The sequence below is a fragment of the Podarcis melisellensis genome (genome assembly GCF_964234715.1).
Source record: "Podarcis melisellensis genome assembly, chromosome: 13".
In the NCBI taxonomy this organism is placed as follows: Eukaryota; Metazoa; Chordata; class Lepidosauria; order Squamata; family Lacertidae; genus Podarcis; species Podarcis melisellensis.
Genome location: NC_138545.1, coordinates 13737207 through 13760550, shown reverse-complemented (window position 1 = coordinate 13760550; position 23344 = coordinate 13737207). Strand labels below are relative to the sequence as shown.

At 43.6% G+C, this 23344-nt stretch overlaps 2 protein-coding genes across 2 annotated transcripts in view; both read right to left on the bottom strand.

The window, feature by feature from the left end:
• LOC309354528 (vomeronasal type-2 receptor 26-like) overlaps nt 1-23344 on the bottom strand; it is a 59157-nt gene that overhangs the window by 25814 nt on the left and 9999 nt on the right. The gene's annotated exons all lie outside the window — the stretch shown is intronic.
• Nucleotides 1995-22845, bottom strand: LOC309354495 (vomeronasal type-2 receptor 26-like). The gene is made up of 6 exons (XM_081884651.1): nt 22715-22845; nt 8121-8412; nt 6300-7160; nt 5082-5309; nt 3599-3725; nt 1995-3116 (listed from the first exon to the last, which is right to left on the bottom strand). Exons 1-6 carry the CDS (start codon nt 22744-22746, stop codon nt 2215-2217), a joined length of 2442 nt encoding a protein of 813 aa, XP_081740777.1. The 5' UTR covers nt 22747-22845; the 3' UTR covers nt 1995-2214.

The window sequence follows — 23344 nt, the reverse complement described above, 5'->3', positions numbered from 1 at the left end:
TCCCCTGCAGTGACAGTAAGAGCACCAGCAACCTAAACACTACCATCTTGCAAGTGATTGGTCATTTAGGCACAAGTTCATCTCTTCTGTTATCACTTCTGCTTAGTATCGCTTTCCAGCAATACTAAGCAGGAAAGCCTAACTTGAATGGTGACTCAATAAGCTGATTCAAAGCCAGACAGATGAGTCTCTGTATGTATATTGACCCAACCAAGTGAAGTTCATAGTTATTAATAAGAGCCTCCAGTCTTAGTTTCATGATTCTGCATGTGGGCAGAGGAGGTCCCTGGGGAAGGGGAGAAGATGTAATTCTGAATAATCTGGTAATTACAGGTGAGGTAATCATTTGCTTTGAATCAAAGATGCTGTGCAATATTTTAAAGAAAACATGTTTATCATATCTCAGCCAAAGTCATTTCTTAAGTGGGAGAGATAGATGCTAGGCCTCTTCTTTTCTTCTTTTTAGTGTAATATTGAATTTTAGAAAATTTTATTCTTAAAGGGTGATGTCTAATCGAAGTCATACTCAGAGCAAGCCCATTAAAATCAGTTACAGTTAGGTAGCCGTGTTCGTCTGCCGTAGTCGAAACAAAATAAAAGAATTCCTTCCAGTACCAGCTTAGAGATCAACTAAGTTTATTATTGGTATTAGCTTTCATGTGCATGTATCTGAAGAAGTGTGCATGCACACAAAAGCTCATACCAATAACAAACTTAGTTGGTCTCTAAGGTGCTACTGGAATGATTTTTTAAAATTTTCTTTCCATTAAAATCAATGTGCTATGGACTATATTTATATGGATGTACAATGCGTATGAATAACAATAGTTAGCACCCAGTGTGTTGAGAACTCCATATTTATATCACTCTTGTTGCAACTCCAAACACAACATTTGTGAATTGTAATGTATCTTTCAATCATCAATTATTTTGATGCAATTGAAATTAATATGATTTAATTGCAGATCTGTGCGGATTGACTTGATGAGGTACTTGATTATTCTTTATTTCTTAGTATTAGTTGTCCCCTGCTGTTCAATTCTGGCCTCAGCAATATGACAAAACATTTTTGGGGAAAAGATGCAGCACAGTAAGCCACCACTAGAGGCCAAGATGGAGAAGATCTCCACAGCCACCATGTGTTTCCCTTTTGTGCTCAAGTAAGTGGGGACAAAAGACAACCACACACTGCAGAAGACCAACATGCTGAAAGTGATAAACTTGGCTTCATTAAAACTATCGGGCAACTTCCTAGCTAGGAAAGCCAAAGTTAAGCTGGCAATGGCCAGGAAACCCATGAAGCTCAAAACAGAGTAAAACATGGTATTTGACCCTTCATTGCATTCTAGTACAATTTCTTCATTGATTGAGTGCAAGTCAACATCTGGGAATGGGGGACAGGTTGCCAGCCACACAGTAATAAAAACAGTCTGAACAAGGAAGCTGGAAAGAACAATAAAGGTTGCCAGTTGTTTCCCCACCCATCTCCTCATCCTAGAACCTGGCTTGATAGCCGTGAAAGCTAGAACTACTATTGTGGTTTTGGCTAACACAGAGGAAACTGCCACTGAGAAGATTGCACCAAAAGTAGTTTTGTCGTAGGAGACATGTCACTTCATCTGGTTTGCCAATGAATAGCAAAGCACAAAGAAAGGAGAGGAGGAGAGAAAGACAGGAGAACATAGGTGAGGTTCCGATTATTGGCTTTGACTATGGGAGTGTCCTGGTGCTTGAGGAATATTCCAAGAACCAAAGTTGAGATAATTACAAAAGGGAGGCTTTTGCAAACCAATCATGTCACTTAACTTTGTCTGGATTCCTGGGAGCTGACAGCTTCTTGGTCTCATCATCATCATCATCATCATAAATAATAATAATAATAATAATAATAATAATAATAATAATAATAATAATAATAATTTATACTCTGCCAACTGGCTGAGTCTCCACAGCCATTCTGGGCAGCTTCCAATCAAGTGTTAAAAACAATACAGCATTAAGGCAGCTTTTTCAGAGCATCAGAGGTTAGTTCCCCTGATCACACTTTTCTCTGGAGTGAATTCAATAGTCAATACCTGTATTTATGATGGGCAATCATTAGTTACCACGTCTAGAAAAAACCATATAAGGCAGCTGTTGAACATGTATTTGCAAATATTCTACTGTACACAAAGAAAAAAGCACAAGATACAACAAAGGACAGTTATTATTTCTTTAATTTTTCTTCCTTATTAGCTGTTCCCTATTGTTCAGCTCAGGCCTCAGAATGATTATATAACATTTGGGAGAAAAGATGCATCCCAGCAACCCAACACCAGAGGCTAAGATGGAGAAGATCTCCACAGCTACCATATATTTTCCTTTGGTGCTCAGATAGGAGGGAATAAAAGACAGCCAAACACTGCAGAAGACCAACATGCTGAAAGTGATAAACTTGGCTTCGTTGAAACTGTCTGGTAACTTCCTGGAGAGGAAAGCCACAGCAAAACTGATAGTTGCCAGGCAACTCATGTAGATGAGGACACAGTAAAACATTGTCACAGATCCTTCATTGCATTCTAGTATAATTTCTTCTGTTATTGAGTGCATGTCCACATCTGGGTATGGGGGAGAGGTTGCCAGCCACACAGTACATATCCCTGCTTGAACAATGGAGCAGGAAAGAAGAATGGAGTGGCCTAGTCCTTTCCCCACCCATTTCCTCATTCTGGATTCTGGTTTTGTAGCTATGAAGGCCAAAACCACTGTGAAAGTTTTTGCCAGGACACAAGAAACAGCAGTTGAGAAGATGATGCCAAAAGCTGTTTGTCGGAGGAGGCACGTCACCTTCTCAGGTTGGCCAATGAAAAGCAATGCACAAAGGAAGCAGAGCAGGAGACAGATGAGGAGAGTGTAGGTGAGGTTTCGGTTGTTTGCAATGACAATGGGTGTGTTGTGGTGTTTCATAAATGTACCTAGTACCAGAGCTGTGATCAGGGAAAGGAAAAGAGAGAAGCAGGCTAAACTGATGCCCAAAGGTTCTTCATAAGACAAGAAGCTGATATCCTTGGGTAGACATGCATCCTGGTACTTGCTTGGATATTGTTTTTCTGGGCATTTATAACAGTCATTCATATCTGGAAAAAATAAGGAAATGACCTTTAGCTCATATTACATCAGCTTCCTGAAATGTTGACTATCTGTCTGAGAAGAAAAGAGCTCTGTTCAAATGAAAACACAAGTTTAATACTGTCTGATGCTCTGTAGTCTGGTATTGTTGAATTTAATTGGTTCAGAGCTATTGGTCTGTAAATGGTTCCTCATGATTTTGGAACGTATCATTACACTAGCCTAGGTGCAGTCTATGTAAGTCAGAAGGAGTGACAAGGCCCCTTGTAGATTTAAGTTGAACCACATACCACCCAGCTCCTGTCAAATCATTGTCATTCTCATTTGATTAGCATATTTAGACTATCTGAAGAGCAATGATCACAAAAAGGCAGGATCACACACACAGTAGATCATCTCCTCCTTTGAACATTTAACTCAGCCATCCTTACAACACCTGTCAATCCTAAGTACTGTGTCTGGATCTATTTAATCTATTTATTTTTCCTACCATCCTGGTTTGCAATCTTCCCCTCTGGACACGGGATGCAATCGTAGCAGCAAGGGGGCTGTCCCTCCTTCACTTTCTTGCTGGATCCTGGAAGACATCTCTCAGTACAGAGAGAAAGAGGCTGAGTCTATTCCGTAAATGAAAGAACAGAAGGCTCAGCAAGAGAACAATGAGTTTGGAATCCTTTAAGTAATCGGGCCTTTCTCTACTTTACTAAACTGACACAGCATTTCAGTACAGTGGTACCTCTGGTTAAGAATGTCATTCATTCCAGAGGTCCGTTCTTAACCAGAAACCGTTCTTAACTTGAGGACCACTTTAGCTAATGGGGCCTCTCATGGCTGCCACTAGATTTCTGTTCTCATCTTGAAATAAAGTAAAGTAGTACCCTTAAAGGTACTACTTCCAGGTTAGCGGAATTTGTAACCTGAAGCGTTTGTAACCCGAGGTACCACTGTAATATGTAATGGCTATACAGAGAGCAATTGCTTCTTCTGGTATTAGTAATAGTAATTTTTGAAGTTATGTGATATTCCCTTGACATTGCTATGGCATGTGCAGTACACCATCTGTTCTGCAAAGATTGCTCTGTCCATTAATGTACACTTTGAAGTTACTCTAGTTTCCTTGTTAATTTTGTTATAATTGTTACTTTTGAGTATGTTGTCCACTAGGTAGACAACTCTAGGTAGATACTAGGTAGATGCTGCCTAAGGAAGAGTTTTGAATGTGCCACCCAGAGTGGCTAGGAAAACCCACCCAGGTGGGGCTATTGTTTGTTGTTGTTGTTAAATTCAATCTTTTTGAATTCCATTAAAAATATTCTGGACAAATACATGAACTGGATTGAAGCAATGCAATGCCTATGAGAATTCTTGGAATGTTGTAATACAATTCTCAGCATGTTAAGAAAAAAAAACATACCTTTGAAAACTTATTTTGAGATCCATCTTTTTATAAATTGATTCATCTATTCCTAATGCTCTGTCTCTTGCTCTTCACACATTTACTCTCATGTCTGTGAGTGTGCACACCCTCTTGTGGTGGAGAAATGTACCCAGAGGCTCTAATTGGCTGAATGACCGACATTCAAATGAAGGATTGTGTGATGCAAAATCACATTTGCATGGATGCAGCTTGCAGTGGGGACTGTTAATGGTTGGAATTAGGCTGAGACAACTGAACTTTTGCTATTTTCGTCTGAAGTAAGATTCCCCGAAGCCATATTTACACTTTTAGCCTTGCTTAACTTCATTTTATAGTTAAAATATAGTTTTGTAACCTCCTTAATAAAATATTTGCCTCCATTCCTTGCATGGCTTCTAGCAGTAATCTTTTGGCTCTTAATCTGGTAGCTGGATGCTTTGGTCATACACAGCTCAGTAACTTGCAGCTCTAAAGGCAGTGAGAAGACCTGCAGGTGGATAATGATTGCTTATTCACTACTGAATCTCTTTTGAATTAGCAAAAAATGCAACCCTACCTGGTTAAACCAACTGTGCCATGTTATGGCATCTGCATCAAGGATGAATGATTGGTCTGGTGGAGCCTGAGGATCTATCCTCCCAACTCTCACTCTGTGAAAACTTTGGTTGGCGAATATGATCCAGTTGTTAATATCCAAGCTAGATGCTGCCTCCCCATTCTGGTTGATGAAGACCACATCTCCAGCTGTATTGTTAAATGAGATGCTTCTCAGAAAGTGATGGAGCTAGATTGAAAACAGAAAAGACAGCAGTTTGGAAAAGACTGCAGTCTAATGCATGGTGAAGCTTCCCTATGAGAATAGCCTACAACAAATAGTGGGGATGATTCATTCAGCTGTCAGTGGATTCAGGTCTAAGCATGGAGAGAGCCAACCTATTTTCTTTCAGACACATGCATCTCTCTCAATCTTTCTTACAATCCTTCTCTCTCTGAATGTCCACAAGTAAATATGTATGAGTAGAGAGGTTTGTCCCCAACCCTGGTCTCCCAGAAAATCTCAGAAGACATGCAGGGGTGTGCAACCACCTGTTCTAAGGAAGGATTTGGTTGATATGGGATAGAGGGAATGCTGAACATCTCTCCCAGCCATTACCACTGCTTCCTATATATCTACTCACAGAGTTAAAAACTGGCAGTGATCTACCCCCTTTTGGGGGGTTCAGGTAAAAGTTGTTGAGCATTTTTAGGGAGGACGAAGGACCATTTTTGGCAGATAAGGTAAAAAATGTTAATCTTTTGTTAGGGGAGCCAAAGTTGTTGAGCTTTTTGGAGGGGAGCCACTGATCTACCAGTGATCTGCCACAGACGGCCAGTGAGCTACTGGTAGGTCGTGATCTATCTGTTGGATGTGCCTGCTATATACAAATGCAGTGGCATCTCATTTGGCTGCAAAGCTTCCATCATACAAATACTTTCTCCTGAAACAAAGGGCGGTACCTACTCACAGAAAGACACAACCACCATGGCCCTTTTGTATAGGGTCTGCTGCCATTTGCCAGCAGCACAATATGTGGGGAATTATCTAGGATACCACCATATCCCTGCCACCTCCTACTCTGTCAGCAGAATTATAAATTCAGTTCTGGGTTCTTCCTAATACACCTTCCCAAGAGTTTGGACTCTGAGAGAAAAGAGCAAGCTAATAGGATTTTGGCAACCCAAAGAGTGTCAGGAAGTAACAGGGCTTTTGCAGTTAAGGATGTTCAGTCTTTACCTGCCAAAACTGTGGATTCGGATTCTTCCCTCTCTCTTTGTATGCAATTCTTCTATGTCTGAGTCTGGATGTGGACATGGCATGTAAAGCATGGGCCATGGCGTAGACAGCACTGTGGATGCTGTAACTGTGGCCTGTCATGCTCACTTCAAAAAGTGATCCAGGAAGGTTCTCCAGCTTCTCTTCTCCGGTGCAAATATCCCCCTCTGCCTTGTCTGCAGTGATATCTGGGAACACACATTCAAAGGCCTGTTGCCAGAAGTCCCTGATAAATCTGTCCCCATCTGTGCTGGAAGGGTTTCTGTGCAGAACATACTGATGAAATCCTGGTGGGTTTCTAATCTGAATTTCAAAGGCTAAAGCGCCATTGAATATTCCTGCATCCCAGTACCTTTGAAAGACAAATGAAGCAAACTCAACCTGGGCTGTTATTATCCATACTTTACTTTCTACATTCTTTGTCTTGTCATCATGTTCTGAAAAGTATGAAAGCAATCTCAAAGTTGCCATAGAATAAGATTCTCCAGAGGCAACCACTACGTTAGCTTTGCTACTAAAAATTTTCTGGCTTATTATTGCCCCCTGACGTAGCATGTCATCAACTTCAGAAATAAAACTAAAATTGGGGATCCTTTCTATGAATGCAAAGCAGACACCACTCTTGGTAAACATTGGGGAAATGGTTTGCACAAATCTTTCTCCATTGTCATTTTCTGTTGCAATGACTCCAATCCATGTCCACCTGAAATGCAGAAGCAAAGAGAGAATTCCCTCATACTGAAGGGCTTCCGGGACTGCCATCTGGTAGAAGGGAAGCCCTGGGCTTTTATCATTCATCACTGGAGCAGAGCCATATATGAGCTAAAGAGGGAATGGAGGAAGAGAAGAGGCAAAGTAATATTTGCAGAGTTTTTTTGAACTTTTCATATACATTATTTGATGAATCCTCTTAGTCAGACATGCCCTTTGCCACCCACCAGGGGTTGCATTCCTTTCTCATTTATACTAAAGACACAAATGCAGATGAGCTGAAAATTGGGGTCATCTCCCATTCCAGTTTGTTAAGCATTTGTTCTGTTGGCCAGAGAGGGGCAATGTTCCAAGTTTATTTTTATACTTGCAAAATTTGGCAGCGTCTTCTACGATGAACAAAACTGATTAGAGGGACACACCATGCCTCAAACAGAGGATTGCCTACCCCTGCATTGGACATTATTTACTTTAGCCATGTCAGAATTGCAACTTGGGTTGGATGCATATTTCTTCTCTCTAGCTTCTTTCATCTTCACGATGCTCATACCCCAAGACACAGCAGAACTGCCATTTCTGCCTCTTGTTTTTCAAAACTCCTCGGACATTATTTATGAACATTTATTTCACTTTGGAACCAGTTTCTCAGTACTATTACTGTTCTCCTGCATAAGTGGATTATATCTGCAATTTGTCATACCTTCAGAGTGTGTTTAATCTGAAAGTCTTTCCACCTAAACATTCACATATTGGGTATGGTGTCATGGCTGGTGATGAAGAAACCCACTCTCCCATCATTGGTCTTTGGGATTGCCTTGAGGTGTGTGTAAGAGATTGAGGGGGGTGACATATTTTTTTCTGCTATTGCAGAATTTCTTTCCCATCATTTAGGTTATTATATTTTATATTAATTCTGTACCACCTTTATTTCCCAAGGATCTGAAGGTGGTGAATATGGTTCTGCTTCCAATTTCATCCTTGCCCTAAGCTAGTGATACACTCTGCTAGTGCTGTGAATTCACCCTCTTTCACTATGCAAGCTAAGAGAGGTATTGTACATGGGTGCCCTACCTGCGGAATCTTATAGATATCCAAAACAGTTGCCATATAAAAGGAGATTTCAGAATCAAGTCCTCCTATGACCCCAGCCAGATTATTTTCAACATCACATATATAGTTAGGAACAAATTTCTCCACTCTGGATAAAAGCAGCAGTGTCGCAAAATATGTGTTTCTTGCATTGTTATAGCTGTCATATAAGTGAAAGCCCAAGGTGATATTGGGTAGGATGTGAGGGTCTTCATTGATCTCCTTTACAGCAAATGCCAAGGTCACGATGTGCTGGTAACCCTTAGGCACCACCCTAGAATGAGAGTTGCAAACAATATCAGAAGGAACTGATATATCATTTTACATATCAACACAGTAGTTAATCATATTGACTTCAGGGGAGTTAACGTCCAGTCCATTCTATTGCCAAACAATTCTTATAATCAGCAGGTTCTTCCAGATGTTTACACAGAATCTCCTATCTTGCAACTTGAATCCATTGGTTCTGGTCCTACCCTCTGGAGCAAGAGAAAACAAGCTTGCTCCAACTTCCTGGTGACAGCCCTTGAGATATTTGAAAATGGTTATCCTACATCACCTCAATCTTCTATTTTCATAGCTAAAAATACCCAACCCCCTCAATGTTCCCTCATAAGGTTTGGCTTCCAGACCCTTGATAATACGTGTCACCCTCCTCCGCATATGTTGCAGCTTGTCAATATCCTGAACATAACTGAACACAGTACTCCAGGTGTGGTTTGAGCATGGCAGAATAGAGCTGTTCTATTACTTCTTTTGATTCTGGCACTATACTTCTCTTGACTCCTTGATCCTTTTCAGACATAGCACTGGCAATCCAGGTGTTCTCCATCTTATATTTGTACAGCTGGTATTTCCTGCCTAAGTGCAGAACCTGACATTTGTCCCTATAGAAATGCATTTTTTTTTGCCTCAGTTCGCCATTCTATTAAGGCCAATGGTATCTAGACCAGGGGATTGCTAATGTGGTGCCCATAGGAACATTGGAACCCCTGGGGTCTTTCCCTGAAACATCTGAAGTCTTTTCGTAACATTTAAAAAGTTTCTGAGCTCTCTCCTGTAATGACCCCTTCCTTACTCATGAGGCAGAGATGGTGGTTGTAATTCACAGAATTCTATACTTAATATTATATGCCATTATTGTGAAAAAAAAAATTTAGCCTAAGATCAGGAAATGAAACCATATGAGCATTTAGGTTCAGAACAAGTTTTTTTAATGCATTCTCACTAACACTCCTATTCAGATAAAGTCTATCAAAATCAGCTGTTCAAAAGGGCTCTCTCTCTCTCTCTCTCTCTCTCTCTCCCCCCCCTCTCTCTCTCACACACACACATTTCAATACATTTACCGGTATATTCATTTCCCTGTTGAGAAATGGGAGCTTCTACAGTATTCTTTTAATTCACACGAGATTCTTATGGATTTTACATCAACTTATGCCCCACTGAAATGAAAAGTGGTTATCTGTAGGTAAATGGGTAGAGGTTTGCAGCCTCAGTCAATATCCTGAGGCTGAAACTCTTGGTTTGATCATTCCTGTACTGTGATAAATGAGTGGCTTAGTTCTTACACAAGCTCTTCAGGCAGCGCTGGTGGGGGTTCCTCAGTGAATTTTGCTGGAGAGGAGATGAAGCCACCATGGGAAACAATGCCACCAATGAGGAACTCTCCTGGCTGATGATACATGTGAAGTGGACGGTGTGGACTTTGGAGCTTGCATTTTGCTATGTGAGCCTCACATACATTGTAAGAAATCAGTTCCATCAGCAAGAATACTAAAACCACCATTCTCAATACAAAGGCAACTGGTTGTTCTATGCAAAAACTTTGTTTTATCTTCTCTAAGATAAAAATTGTCTTATTTGAATGGTAGTTTATTTTCCTGAGACGATGCAATGTCGGAGGATCCAAAATCAGACTTGTGGATCACAAGTCTGTTTAATTCTGATTAATTTTAATATACTTTGCATTAGGTTTACCAGTGGCCACTGTAAGTCCCCATTGTTTTTTGAGAAGCAGCTGCTCAAATTATAGCCCTGTTAATGATCAAGAAGCAATGTAATTATTCATTCAGTGCTTAGAATTCCCTCTGGAATGGTTGAAGAAAATGTATTTGTCCCATATTCAGAACTGTTATTTTAATTTCCCTTTCACTTGATAATAAGGGACCACTGTTGTATTGGGGAAGGAAGACGTTAGAAGCTGATTATGGAAGACCAATGTAACCAATGTAGTTTCCAAAATGTGTAGTCAGCATCCTGGAATTAGGGTCCCTTCCAGCTCTATGAGTCTAGAATACATGAACCACTGCTTCCCTTAATCAAAGTACTTTGTCAGGGGAAAGTCCAGGGAGAACAGCTACATGGGCTCCTCTGTTGGCTTTGGGGAACAGTTTTGTGAAATAGACTTGTTCATGCTTAATTCTTTCTTATAATAAGCTTTCCCCTGCTGTTTAACTCTGGCCTCAGAAAAACAATATAACATTTCGGGAAGAAGATGCAGCCCAGTAATCCAAAACTAGAGGCCAAAATAGAAAAGATCTCCACAGCCACCATGTACTTTCCCTTGGTACTCAGGTTGGTAGGAACAAAGGACAGCCACACACTGCAAAAGACCAACATGCTGAAAGTGATAAACTTGGCTTCATTAAAACTGTCTGGTAACTTCCTAGTTAGGAAAGCCACAGTGAAACTGACCATGGCCAGCATTCCCATGAAGCCTAGGACACAGTAGAACATGGTGACTGATCCTTCATTACATTGCAGTACAATTTCTTTAGTCATTGAGTGCTTGTCTAAATCAGGGAGTGGGGGAGCAACTATCAGCCAGGCTGTTATGTACTGTGTTGAATAGGATCCAAACTGCAACAGTCTGATTGGTCCTAGAACAATAGGATCCAAAAGGCAGCAGTCTGATTGGTCCTAGAACAATAGGATTCAGAATGCAGCAGTCTGATTGGTCCTAGAACAATGCAGCAATATGATTGGTTGGCAGGAACCACCCAATCATGCTCCAGATAGAAGTGAATCCACAACCTGATTGGCTTACAGTAGAATTCCAGAATTAGCCAATTATGTGCAGCCCATTGTGTAAATAATGTATATAAAGCAGATACTTTGAGGGGACTTTCATTCATTCCTCCTCACCACTATGAGCTGAATATTTTTTTTTTTTTTTATATAAAAATTTTTATTAAGATTTTTTACAGATACATATTTAACAAACAGAATAGGTTTCATAACATCCTTTCATTCTATTGCGGACTCCCTCACATCTCCCGCTCCCACTTTCATCATTAAAAACGAATTTTTCCAAGCAAATTATCATCTTGTTTATGCTCTTAAATACAATATTTAGGTTAAACTCAAATAAAAAATTATAATTTAATGGTAGACAGTTATTTCTGCTCTGGCTTCCTTGTTAGGATTCAACCAAATTACAGTACTTTTGTAAATAAATCTTAAATTTCTTCCAGTCTTCTTCAACCCTCTCCTCTCCCAGGTCGCGGATTCTGCCAGTCATCTCAGCCAGTTGCATATAGTCCATCAGCTGCATCTGCCATTCTTCCAGTGTTGGTAGATCTTGGGTTTTCCAGCTCTTAGCAATAAGTATCCTTGCCGCCGTTGTAGCGTACATAAAAAATGTTCTGTCCTTCTTTAACACGTTCTGGCCGACCATGCCCAGAAGGAAGGCCTCTGGTTTCTTGGTGAAGGTATACTTAAATACCTTTTTTAACTCATTGTATATCATTTCCCAAAAGGCCTTCACTTTAGGGCAGGTCCACCAGAGGTGAAAGAATGTTCCTTCATTTTCCTTACATTTCCAACATTTGTTATCAGACGAATGGTATATTTTAGCCAATTTCACTGGGGTCATGTACCATCTATATATCATTTTCATTACATTTTCCTTCAGAGCATTACATGCTGTGAAGTTCAGCCCGGTGGTCCATAACCTTTCCCAGTCCTCAAACATAATGTTGTGCCCAATATCCTGGGCCCACTTTATCATAGCCGATTTAACCAATTCGTCTTGTGTGTTCCATTTCAGCAGCAAGTTATACATTTTTGAAAGTACCTTGGTCTTAAGTTCTAGCAGTTCTGTCTCCAGTTTCGATTTCTCCACCTGGAATCCTAACTTTTTATCAATCTTAAACACTTCCTTAAGCTGAGCATAGTGTAACCAGTCTCGCACTTTATCTTTCATTTTCTCTAAACTCTGCAGTTTCCAATTGTCTCCATCCCTTTCTAGTATTTCCCAATATTTTGGCCAATTGGCCTCCATATTGGGTCTTTTTCGGGCCTTAGCCTCCAAAGGTGACAGCCACCTCGGTGTTTTGTTTTCTAATAAGTCTTTGTATCTTGTCCAGACATTAAAAATTGCTTTTCTGACAATATGGTTCTTAAAAACCTTGTTGATCTTAACCTTGTCGTACCATAAATATGCATGCCATCCAAATGCATTGTTAAAACCTTCCAAATCCAGCACATCCGTGTCCTCCAGAAGTAGCCAGTCTTTTAGCCAGCAGAAAGCTGCGGCTTCATAATACAACTTTAAGTCTGGCAGGGCAAAGCCCCCTCTTTCTTTTGCGTCCGTTAATATCTTAAACTTAATTCTAGGCTTTTTGCCCTGCCAGACAAATTTAGAGATATCTTTCTGCCACTTCCGGAAGCACTCCGTTTTATCTACAATCTGCAATGTCTGAAACAAAAATAACATTTTTGGCAATACATTCATCTTAATAGCAGCTATTCGACCTAACAATGAAAGTTTCAATTTTGACCAGCTATCCAAGTCTCTCTTAATTTCAGACCAACATTTTTCATAATTATCTTTAAACAGACTCAAATTCTTTGCTGTTATGTTTACCCCTAGGTATTTAACTTTCTTAACCACAGTTAACTCTGTCTCTCTCTGAAACCGTTCCGACTCAATATCTGTCAAGTTTTTTCCCAACACCTTGGTTTTTTGCTTATTTAGTTTAAATCCCGCCACCCGACCAAAATCTTGGATTAGTTGTAGTACTCTTTTCGTACTGGATTCTGGCTCCTGTAATGTCAGAACTAAGTCATCTGCAAACGCTTTAAGTTTGTATTGTTTCGCTCCGACCTGTATCCCTTCCACCAACCTGTCCCCTCTAATCGTGTTCAAGAGCACCTCCAGGACCGAGATAAATAATAACGGGGAAATCGGACAGCCTTGTCGTGTTCCTTTTTCAATTTTAAACTCTTCTGTAACCACATTGTTAACTATCAGTTTAGCCTTTTGTTCTGAATATATTGCATCAATCCCATTCTCAAACCCCCGGCCCACTCCCATTTCTTTTAAATTCCCTTTCATAAACTTCCAGGATATGTTATCAAAGGCCTTCTCCGCGTCTATAAAAATTAAAACAGCTTTAGTATTTATGTCTGTTTGTAAAAGCTCCAATATATCTATAATGTTCCTTGTATTGGCAGACATATGTCTACCTGGGAGAAAGCCTGCCTGGTCTTTATGGATTACTTTGTTTAAAACCCTCTTGAATCTACTTGCCAAAACGTCTGCAAATATTTTGTAATCCACATTTAAAAGGGAGATGGGACGGTAGTTCTTAAGCTGTGTCTTTTCAGTTTCCGATTTTGGTATCAATGTGATGAAAGCTTCTTTCCACGATTCTGGCGCCTTCTTCCCCTCTAAAATTTCATTGCTGACCTCCATCAGTGGTTGTATCAAATAGTCTTTCAATGTCTTATAGTACTTGGAGGTCAGCCCATCTGGTCCTGGTGATTTGCCCTGTTTCATGTTTTGGATGGCCTGCTCAATCTCTTGTCGTGTTATTTTGCCATTCAGAATTGATCTATTTTCTTCTAACAACTTTGCCAGTCCATTTGTCTTTAAAAATTGTTTAATCGCTGCTTCATCTTGTGGCCCTTGAGTGTATAATTTTTTGAAATATCTCTGGAAACACTTTCTAATCTCTCCGGGGTTCTGGATACATCTTCCTTCAATCTCTAAGTTTGTCACTGTGTTTAACTTTTGTCTCCTCTTCAACTGCCAAGCTAGCAGTTTTCCACATTTATTAGCCGACTCAAAAGTTTTTTGTTTCATTAGTTTGATTTTCCATTCTATTTCCTGATTTATCAGTTTACAATATTGTGCTTGGTAAAGTTTGATTTCTCTCAGAATCGGCTGGGACTTCGGATTAAGTCTTAACTTCTTCTCCAACTCCTTGATTTTTTCCAAAATTTTATCTTTCCTTTCGTTTTGTTTCCTTTTCTTTACTGTGTTCTGTTGTATCAGGAACCCCCTCATCACGGCCTTACTTGCGTCCCAGATAGTTCTTTTTTCCACTGTGGTGTTCATATTGATCTCAAAATAATCCTTTAGGGCTTTTTGGGCCTTCTTAGTAATCTCCTGATCTCTAAACAGGCCATCATTCATCTTCCATCTGAAGGAACCGGTTGGAATCAATGTCATGTCCATTCTCAGTGCGTTATGGTCGGAGCATGTCTTTGGGCAGATTTCCACCTTTCTGATCTTAGGTGCCAGACCTCTAGTTATCCATATCTGGTCGATTCTTGTCCAAGTCAGTTGGGCTTCAGAGAAAAATGTTCCTTCCCTTCCCAAGGGGTTTCTCACTCTCCAAATGTCAATCCAGTCCATATTGTCTGTCATTTCAAAGAAGGTCTTTGGTAGTCTCCCATCTTTAGAAATTTTTTGGCTCTGTGACTTATCCATGTTGGTTGATACAACTCCATTCATATCTCCCATCATAATGATGTTGTTGTAGTCCAGATAGTCCAGCATAGTCTCATGCAACTTCTTATAGAATTCCGATTTTCCTTCATTTGGAGCATAAATTCCTAATATCAGTATTTTTTCCCCTTGATGTTGTATTTCTATCGCCAAAATTCTTCCATGCTCATCTTTAAACAGAAATTTAGGTGAAAGGCTCTCTTTTGCATAAATTACCACACCTCTCTTTTTAACTGTATCCGAAGATATAAATTCCTGACCAAGTCTTTTGTTTGTTAACACTTTTCTGTGGAGCCTGGTCACATGTGTTTCCTGTAAGCAAATAATGTCCAAATGTTCCTTTTTTAAAATGTGAAAGATTTTTCTCCTTTTTCCTGGAATGTTACAGCCATTTATGTTCCAGCTCAAAAGTTGCAGAGACATCCTGAATATATCTGGTTATTCTTGCTGTGGGGGTACCTTATTCTCAGATTTTTGGGGGTCCGAGGGTGCAGGAACCCCCGGAGGTTCAGGCCCTGGGGGTAATCCAAGTCCCTTATGGAGATCTTCTCCGTGTGCCACCAAAAACTTGTCTCTATCCTCCGGCGTTCTAATTTTGATCTTCCTCCCTCTGAAAGTAAACGATAAACCTTGGGGAAACTCCCACCTGAAGATGATTGAGTTGCTCCTTAGCAATTTTACTAATTCCGAGTAGTCTGCTCGAAGATCCAACAGCTGTTTAGGAATATCCTTATAAATTTCAATTCTTTTGTCCAAAATATCCAGTGACTTTCCGTAGTGCAGGCCTAGAATCTTGTCCCTTTCCTCCTTTGATCTCAATATTATCAAACAGTCTCTGGGCTTCTCCTTCTTTATAAGTCTTCCAAGCCTAAAAGCAGATAGTATTTTAAAGTCTTTTTCTTCTAAGTTCCAAAACTTGGAAAATTCTTTGGTAAGGAACTCAGTTAAGTTACCTTCTTCCACTTCTGGAATTGAGCGTATCCTTAAATTGGCCTCCCTGTTCCGAAGTTCTGTCATGGAAAAGTAGATCTGGTGTTCTCCTACTTGTTTGCTGAGTGGTCTTACTTCTTTTTCAAGCTGTCCCAATCTTTGGCTAGTGTCTTCCGCCAGTTTCCGATTTTCACCTACAGCCTCCTTCAATTCTCCAATAGATTGAACATTCTGTGCAACTTGTCCAGTTAGTCTATTTAAACTTTCTGTGTTTAAGTCAATTTTAGCTGATTGCTGGTCAGCCTTTCTGTCCAGAGCCTCCAATTTTTCAAAAATTTTCTCCAAAATAGTGCCACTTGCTCCTGAGGCCATATCTTCCAGTTGTAATTCCTCAGTTTCTCCCTCCCCTGATTGTAGCAGGGAGGCCGCTTCTGCCTCAGGAGGCAAAGTAGTAGGCAAAGCAGGCACAGATGATCTACGCTGTGAGACTGTCGGTAAAGTTAACGTTGTTTGTCTGGTTCTTCCCCTTTTTCTTGTTCCACTCATTCCAAAGTTATCTAAAAACCAAGGTCAAACTGAATTGTTCCCATGAGAAAGTAAGAGCCCAGATGGTAACACTCAAACAGGAGGCCGGGAAAGAGAAAGTAAAACAAAGTCACTGCTGTAAATCCAAAAATCCTCTAGGTGGAGCTTAGAATGTCTTTGGGGAGGAAGTCCAATCCAATTAAAATTAGTAAGTCTGAATTGATCTCCAAAGATCTTCACAAAGATAAATTTTAGCAGAGTTAAAACTTAAAGCCAAACATTGTTTCCAAAAGTGCTTAGACCACAAGTGTTTCAAAGTAACAAATTCAAACTCAGTATGTTCCAAAGTTCAGATTCAAAGTATCCAAAGCCTGCAGACTGACTGCTCAGTTGCTCAGGCAGCTCCAGTACCTGGGTTTCTTACTTTTATTTGTAATCCAATAGATCAACAGAAGACAGGTACCCTTGTCTCAATGAAGGTCCAAAAATCAGCCACTTAAAGTCTTTAAATCAGCCAGAAACAACAGTTTAAATAGATGCCAGATCAGTCAATGCAAAACGTTACTCTTTGTCTCCACTCCTCCTGCTCTTTACTTTCAAGTTCAGTGTCAGCGGAAGACGGACTTCCTGTTTTTCGTCACTCCGCTTTCAGCCAAATTCACAATTTTTAGAGGCTTTAGAAGTATATTGTCCAGATTACTCACGGGTTGTTGTTTTCCAAAGTTAGCAGTTTCAAGAAGAAAGGTCAGCGCTCACCGGCAACAGCGACGCGGCTTCGCTCCGTTGATCGCGCAACGACCCACAGCGCCGCTACCCCCTCCGCGGTCCGGAGCCCCTTACGGGGTCCCTTCTTCGTTTTAGGGGCTGCTTTTGGCGCCCGCCGGGTCTCAGGACCACAGGCTTCTGCTGCCTGTGGTTTTTCTGGATGGGTCCCCGCTTCGCCGTAGCGGGCGACCCGTTTCAACGGAGCTACCCTCTCCCGTTCAGGAGCTGGCAGCCATTGCCGTTCGCGCCGCCTCCGGAAGTCCACTATGAGCTGAATAAAGAGCATGAAATCACTTTGCGACTCTGAGTATATTTCACTGGCGACGAAGGTGGGATCCCGCTGAGCTGACTGCCACACACAGCACCGCAGCACCGCCACCTGCCGCACCGCTGCCTCGCACCATGTATCAAGGTTCAGCTCCGGGACCCAAGGAACTCAGAATGGCAACCGACAGCAGCTTCTCGCCGTTCAACCCAGCATCTGGAGACTGGGAAGCGTACGCCTCCCGTTTCACCTTCCTCCTAGAAGCCAAAGGGGTCACCGAGGAAGAAGACGCCAAGAAGAGGGCAATATTCTTCAGCGTCTGCGGAGAGGAGACGTTTGAAATCGCCCGGGCTCTCCTTGCACCTGAAGACGTCGCTACTGTTCCATACAAAACAATAATGGAACAGCTGAAGGGGCACTTTTCACCACAGCCCTCAGTGGTGGCTCGTCGAAATGCCTTCTACACAAAGCGGCAAGCCCCTGGGGAAACCATAACTGTGTTTGTGACCTCTCTCCGCCAAGCTGCCCGGTTCTGCAACTTCTCAGAGCTGGAGAACATGCTTCGTGACCGCCTCGTCGGTGGCCTGAAGGATGAGAAGCTGCAACGACGCCTCTACGCTAAGAAGAACCTAACGTTCCGGGTCGCTCTGGAGGAGGCCCTGGCAATGGAAGCTGCCGAGAGGTCGACGCAAGAGGCACGGCCGAGCCAGCCGTCCCAACCGAGGGTCCACCACGAAGACCTCACCAACGACTCAGGATCCGACAGGGAGGAGGTGCACCGAGTACAGCAGCGCACTCAAGCAGCCCACATACCACAGCTGCCTCGATGAGGAGGGAACTGCGCAAGCTGTGGAGAAAGTCACGAGAGGAGGACCTGCCATTTCCACAACGCAGAGTGCAGGCAGTGCAGAAAATTGGGACACATCGCACGGGTGTGTCGGGCTCGGCCCACCCGACACCAGGCATCAGATGACCAATCCAAGAGCCCCAGGTCCCGGGGCCCAACGCACCAAGGCAACTCAATGGAGCTCATGGACTTCCAGGTATACCAGTTGCCCCACCCCAACGTAGAGAAAATTTATGTAGAGGCACAGATAGAGGGGGCCCCATGCCGCATGGAGCTTGACACGGGTTCAACTCTATCCATAATCTCGGCAAGGACCTTAAGGAAACTGTGCCCTACTGGGGGTCCCAAACTCAGGCCGGCCCCATTCACCCTCCGGGACTTCCAGAAACGTAAGGTCCCCACAATGGGGGTGGGGACCTTCAGGGTGCAATACAGAGGGCGGACGCGGCAACTGGACTTGCTTGTGGTCAAGGGCCCCTACATTAGCTTACTGGGATTGGCATGGTTTGGATCGACTCGTGGAGCAAGGAGTGCTGGAGCCGGTGCCTAATGCCCCCTGGGAAACCCCAATCATCACACCTGTCAAGCCTAATGGTTCGGTCCGCATCTGTGCAGACTACAAATGTACCATAAACAAGGCCCTCACGGCCCATGAATACCCAGTGCCAGTGGTCAGCCATGTCCTTGCCACCCTGGCTGGGTCGAAAATTTTTGGCAAGCTGGGCTTGGCCCAAGCATATCAAAAGCTGCCAGTAGATGAGGCTACAGCAGAGGCACAGATGATTGTGACGCACAGAGGAGCGTTCAGGGTAAAGCGGCTGCAATTCGGGGTCAGCGTGGCACCAGGCATATTCCAGAATCTAATGGACTCTCTCCTTAGAGGGATTCCTGGTGTCACCCCCTTCTTCGATGATGTGTTGATTGCCGGGCCCACACCCGAGGAGTTTGAGGACCGCCTCCGCACCGTTCTGCACCATTTCCAGACGGCGGGTCTCAAGGTGAAGCGGGAACAATGTCTACTAGGAGTGCCTCAGGTGGACTTTCTGGGATTTATGGTGGATGCAGAAGGGGTCCACCCAACTGGGGACAAGGTACGGGCCATTTGTGATGCCCCAGCGCCCAAGAACAAGACTGAACTTCAGGCCTTCTTGGGACTATTGAACTTTTACCATTCCTTCCTTCCCCACAAGGCGGCGGTAGCGGAGCCCCTACACAGACTCCTGGACAAGTGGGCTCCTTGGGTGTGGGGCCAGCGCCAGGAGGCCGCATTCCAGGCAGTCAAGGACTTGCTTGTCTCAAACTCGGTCTTGGCACACTTCGACGAGAGGCTGCCAGTTGTGCTAGCATGCGACGCCTCACCCTATGGCATTGGCACTGTCCTGGGACACCAACTCCCGGATGGAAGAGAGGTACTGGTGGCATACTTTTCCCAGACACTCAACGAAACCGAGCGGAACTACTCGCAAATCGACAAGGAGGGTCTGGCAATCGTGAAGGGAGTAAAAAAATTCCATGATTTCTTGTACGGGCGGCCCTTCACTGTGGTGACTGACCACAAGCCGTTGCTGGGCTTGTTTGCCCCCGAAAAGCAGACCCCCCACGTGCTGTCTCCTCGCGTCCTCAGGTGGTCAATTTTCCTTGCCAGCTACCAGTATGCACTGATTCACCGCCCTGGGAAGGCGATGGGCCATGCGGACGCCCTCAGCAGGCTACCACTACCGGAAACAGGCCCCGACCCAGCACCTGCACAAGAGGTTATGAGCCTGTAGCTGCTTCCCGACTGCCCCATTCAGGCACAAGAAGTTGCACACCATTCCAAGAAAGATAGGGTCATCTCCCGGGTCCTGGACTAGGTGTGGAGGGGATGGCCCAGCAGCAGCCCCGGGCCAGAATTCGCCGGCTACACAACCCGCAAACATGAACTGTCAGCCCACAAGGGGTGCCTGTTATGGGGAAGCAGGGTCGTTGTTCCCCAGCCCCTCCGCAAAAGGGTCCTCACAGCCCTACACGAGACACACCCAGGGGTAGTAAGAATGAAAGCCCTTGCCAGGAGTTATGTGTGGTGGCCGGGGATCGACGGAGAGATAGAGGCCTGGGTCAAACACTGCCAGGCCTGCCAAGAATCCCACCCGGATCCCCCAAGGGCCCCAATCCAGTCCTGGGAGTCCACCCGAGCACCATGGTCACGCCTGCATGTGGACTTCGCTGGCCCCTTTCAGGGGAAAACATTCTTCATAGTGGTGGACTCCTACACCAAATGGCTGGAAGTCGCACTGGTACCGTTCACTTCTACGTCCGCAGCCATCCGGGTACTACGCAGGCTGTTTGCAACCCACGGGCTCCCTGACACTCTCGTCTCAGACAACGGGACTGCATTTACATCAGGAGAATTCCAAACCTTCACAGCGCAGAACGCCATCCGCCACATCCGTTCGGCGCCATTCTACCCAGCCACCAATGGCCAAGCAGAACGCATGGTGCGGACCACCAAGGACACCCTTCGCCGCATGACGCAAGGGGATTGGGAGTACCGCCTTGCCACATTCCTTCTAGCACAGCACAGCACCCCCAGCTCAACGACTGGCCGGAGCCCCGCTGAACTACTAATGGGTCGGCGCCTTGCAATCAGATTGGACCGCCTTCACCCCGATAGAGCTCAGGATGAGGTAGGGCTGGGGGAAGGCAGGAACCCCCGGACCTTCGAGGCCCAGGACCCAGTGTATGCAAAGAATTTTGGGGCAGGCCCTGCATGGGTACCCGCCACAGTCACCAGGGTCACTGGCCCCGTGTCGTACGAGGTGCTAACAGATGGGGGGCAATGCTGGCGCCGCCACTGAGACCAGATACGGCGACGATTCCCGGGAGAAAACCAGGAGGAGGAGGACAGGTCAAGGGAGTCCCAAGGGAACAGTGGGGCAGTGAGGCCCATAGAGCAGCAAGGGCAAGCAGGAGAGGCAGAATCAGTAAATACAGAGAGGACCCGTGAGGCCGAAAGGACACCAGAACCAGAACTACGACTGAGCGAGCAGGTTGCACCAGACCAAACAGCCCCATCACAGCCAGCATCCTTGGAACACGAGCCAGAACCTGAACCCCGGACCAGGGAACACCCCAGGCCACAACGCACACGTAGGCCGCTGGGGTACCTTGAGAACTATGAATGCGACCTCCCGGGCAGGACTGGAACTTAGAGAGGAGGGGTGTTATGTACTGTGTTGAATAGAATCCAAACTGCAACAGTCTGATTGGTCCTAGAACAATAGGATCCAAAAGGCAGCAGTCTGATTGGTCCTAGAACAATAGGATTCAGAATGCAGCAGTCTGATTGGTCCTAGAACAATGCAGCAATATGATTGGTTGGCAGGAACCACCCAATCATGCTCCAGATAGAAGTGAATCCACAACCTGATTGGCTTACAGTAGAATTCCAGAATTAGCCAATCATGTGCAGCCCATTGTGTAAATAATGTATATAAAGCAGATACTTTGAGGGGACTTTCATTCATTCCTCCTCACCACTATGAGCTGAATAAAGAGCATGAAATCACTTTGCGACTGAGTATATTTCACAGGCACTACACATCATCATTTGAATGAGGAAGCTGAAAAGAACAATGGAGATGGCCAGATTTCCCCCCACCCATCTCCTCATTCTGGAGCCTGGCTTGATAGCCATGAAAGCTAGAACCACTATAGCTGTTTTTGCCAAGATGCAAGACACTGCTACTGAGAAGATCACTGCAAAAGCAGTTTGTCGAAGGAGGCAGGTTATTTTTGTGGGCTGGCCAATGAATAGCAAAGGACAAAGGAAGGAGAGAATGAGGGCTATGAGGAGAACATAGGTGAGGGTCTAATTGTTGGCTTTCACGATAGGAGTCTCTCTGTGCTTGATGAAGATCCTAAGCACCAAAGTTGTAGTGAAAGTCAGTAAAAGAGCAAACGTGACTAAACTGATTCCCAGAGGTTCCCCGTAAGACAGGAAACTTATATCTTTTGGCAGACATTTATCCTGGCCAATGTTTGAATACTGATCTTCTGGACATTGAAAACAGTCATCCATGTCTGAAGAAAGGAAGGAAGGAAGGAAGGAAGGAAGGAAGGAAGGAAGGAAGGAAGGAAGGAAGGAAGGAAGGAGGGAGGGAGGGAGGGAAGGAAGGAAGATATTAATTACATGCTCTTAAAGAGAGTCAGAGGTGGTCGGAAGGCTTCCACAGACTTTTTGCTTTATATCCCTCTTTTTTATTTGACTCGCCAAAGTCTCTGTTGGCTCACAAAGACAAGGCCACACCGCTCCCCCCCCACACACATTTTATCATTTCTGACTCAATGTCATTTCTGTGAAATAATGCAAATACTTGTGCACTTTGTTAACTACTTCAGTATTTTGATGGAATTCAATAGAATAACCGCTGACCCAAATGGGTGGTTCCACACTTTCTGATTCTGCAGCTGTTACTCAGCTCATTTTAAGGGTGAATCTGTGTGCATTTTTTAACCTTTCTTACCTTCCTGGTTGGAAATCTTTCCTTCTGCACATGGAATGCAATCATAGCAACAAAATGGCTTCCCTTCCTTCTTGGTCTGACTATAACCTGAACCGCAATGATCATTACATATAGAAACGGGCCGAGTCTGTCCATAATATTAAAATATAATGTTTTAGGAAATATCGCAAACACTAGAAAGTATTACAAATGCAGTGGGCTTTTAGAACTTGGGTCCTTGGCTCATATTATGGTATGGTATGGTTTATTTATATAACACTTTTTAGATCAAAGGCCAAAAAACAGTGAGCAACATATATATAGTCCATATATATGTCATTAAATCAAAACATAAAAGTCATTAAAATCAATAAAATATTTAAAAACAAAACAAAGGAATGTGCGTCGAACAATAGAAGTGGTTTGACTCAAAAATTGTTAACAGTGGCCAGGGTAAAGCAGTGCATCTTCACCAATCCATAGTAACTATAAATGAGGTTGTTTGACATCCCACTGTGGGGAAGGGGACATAAAACCATCTTCCACAGAAACTGCTGCTTGCCTTCTATCACTGTGCCATTGAGAGCGTGCTCACTTATGGCTTATGTGTGTGGTACGGAAGCTGTACTACCCAGGACAGGATGGCGTTGT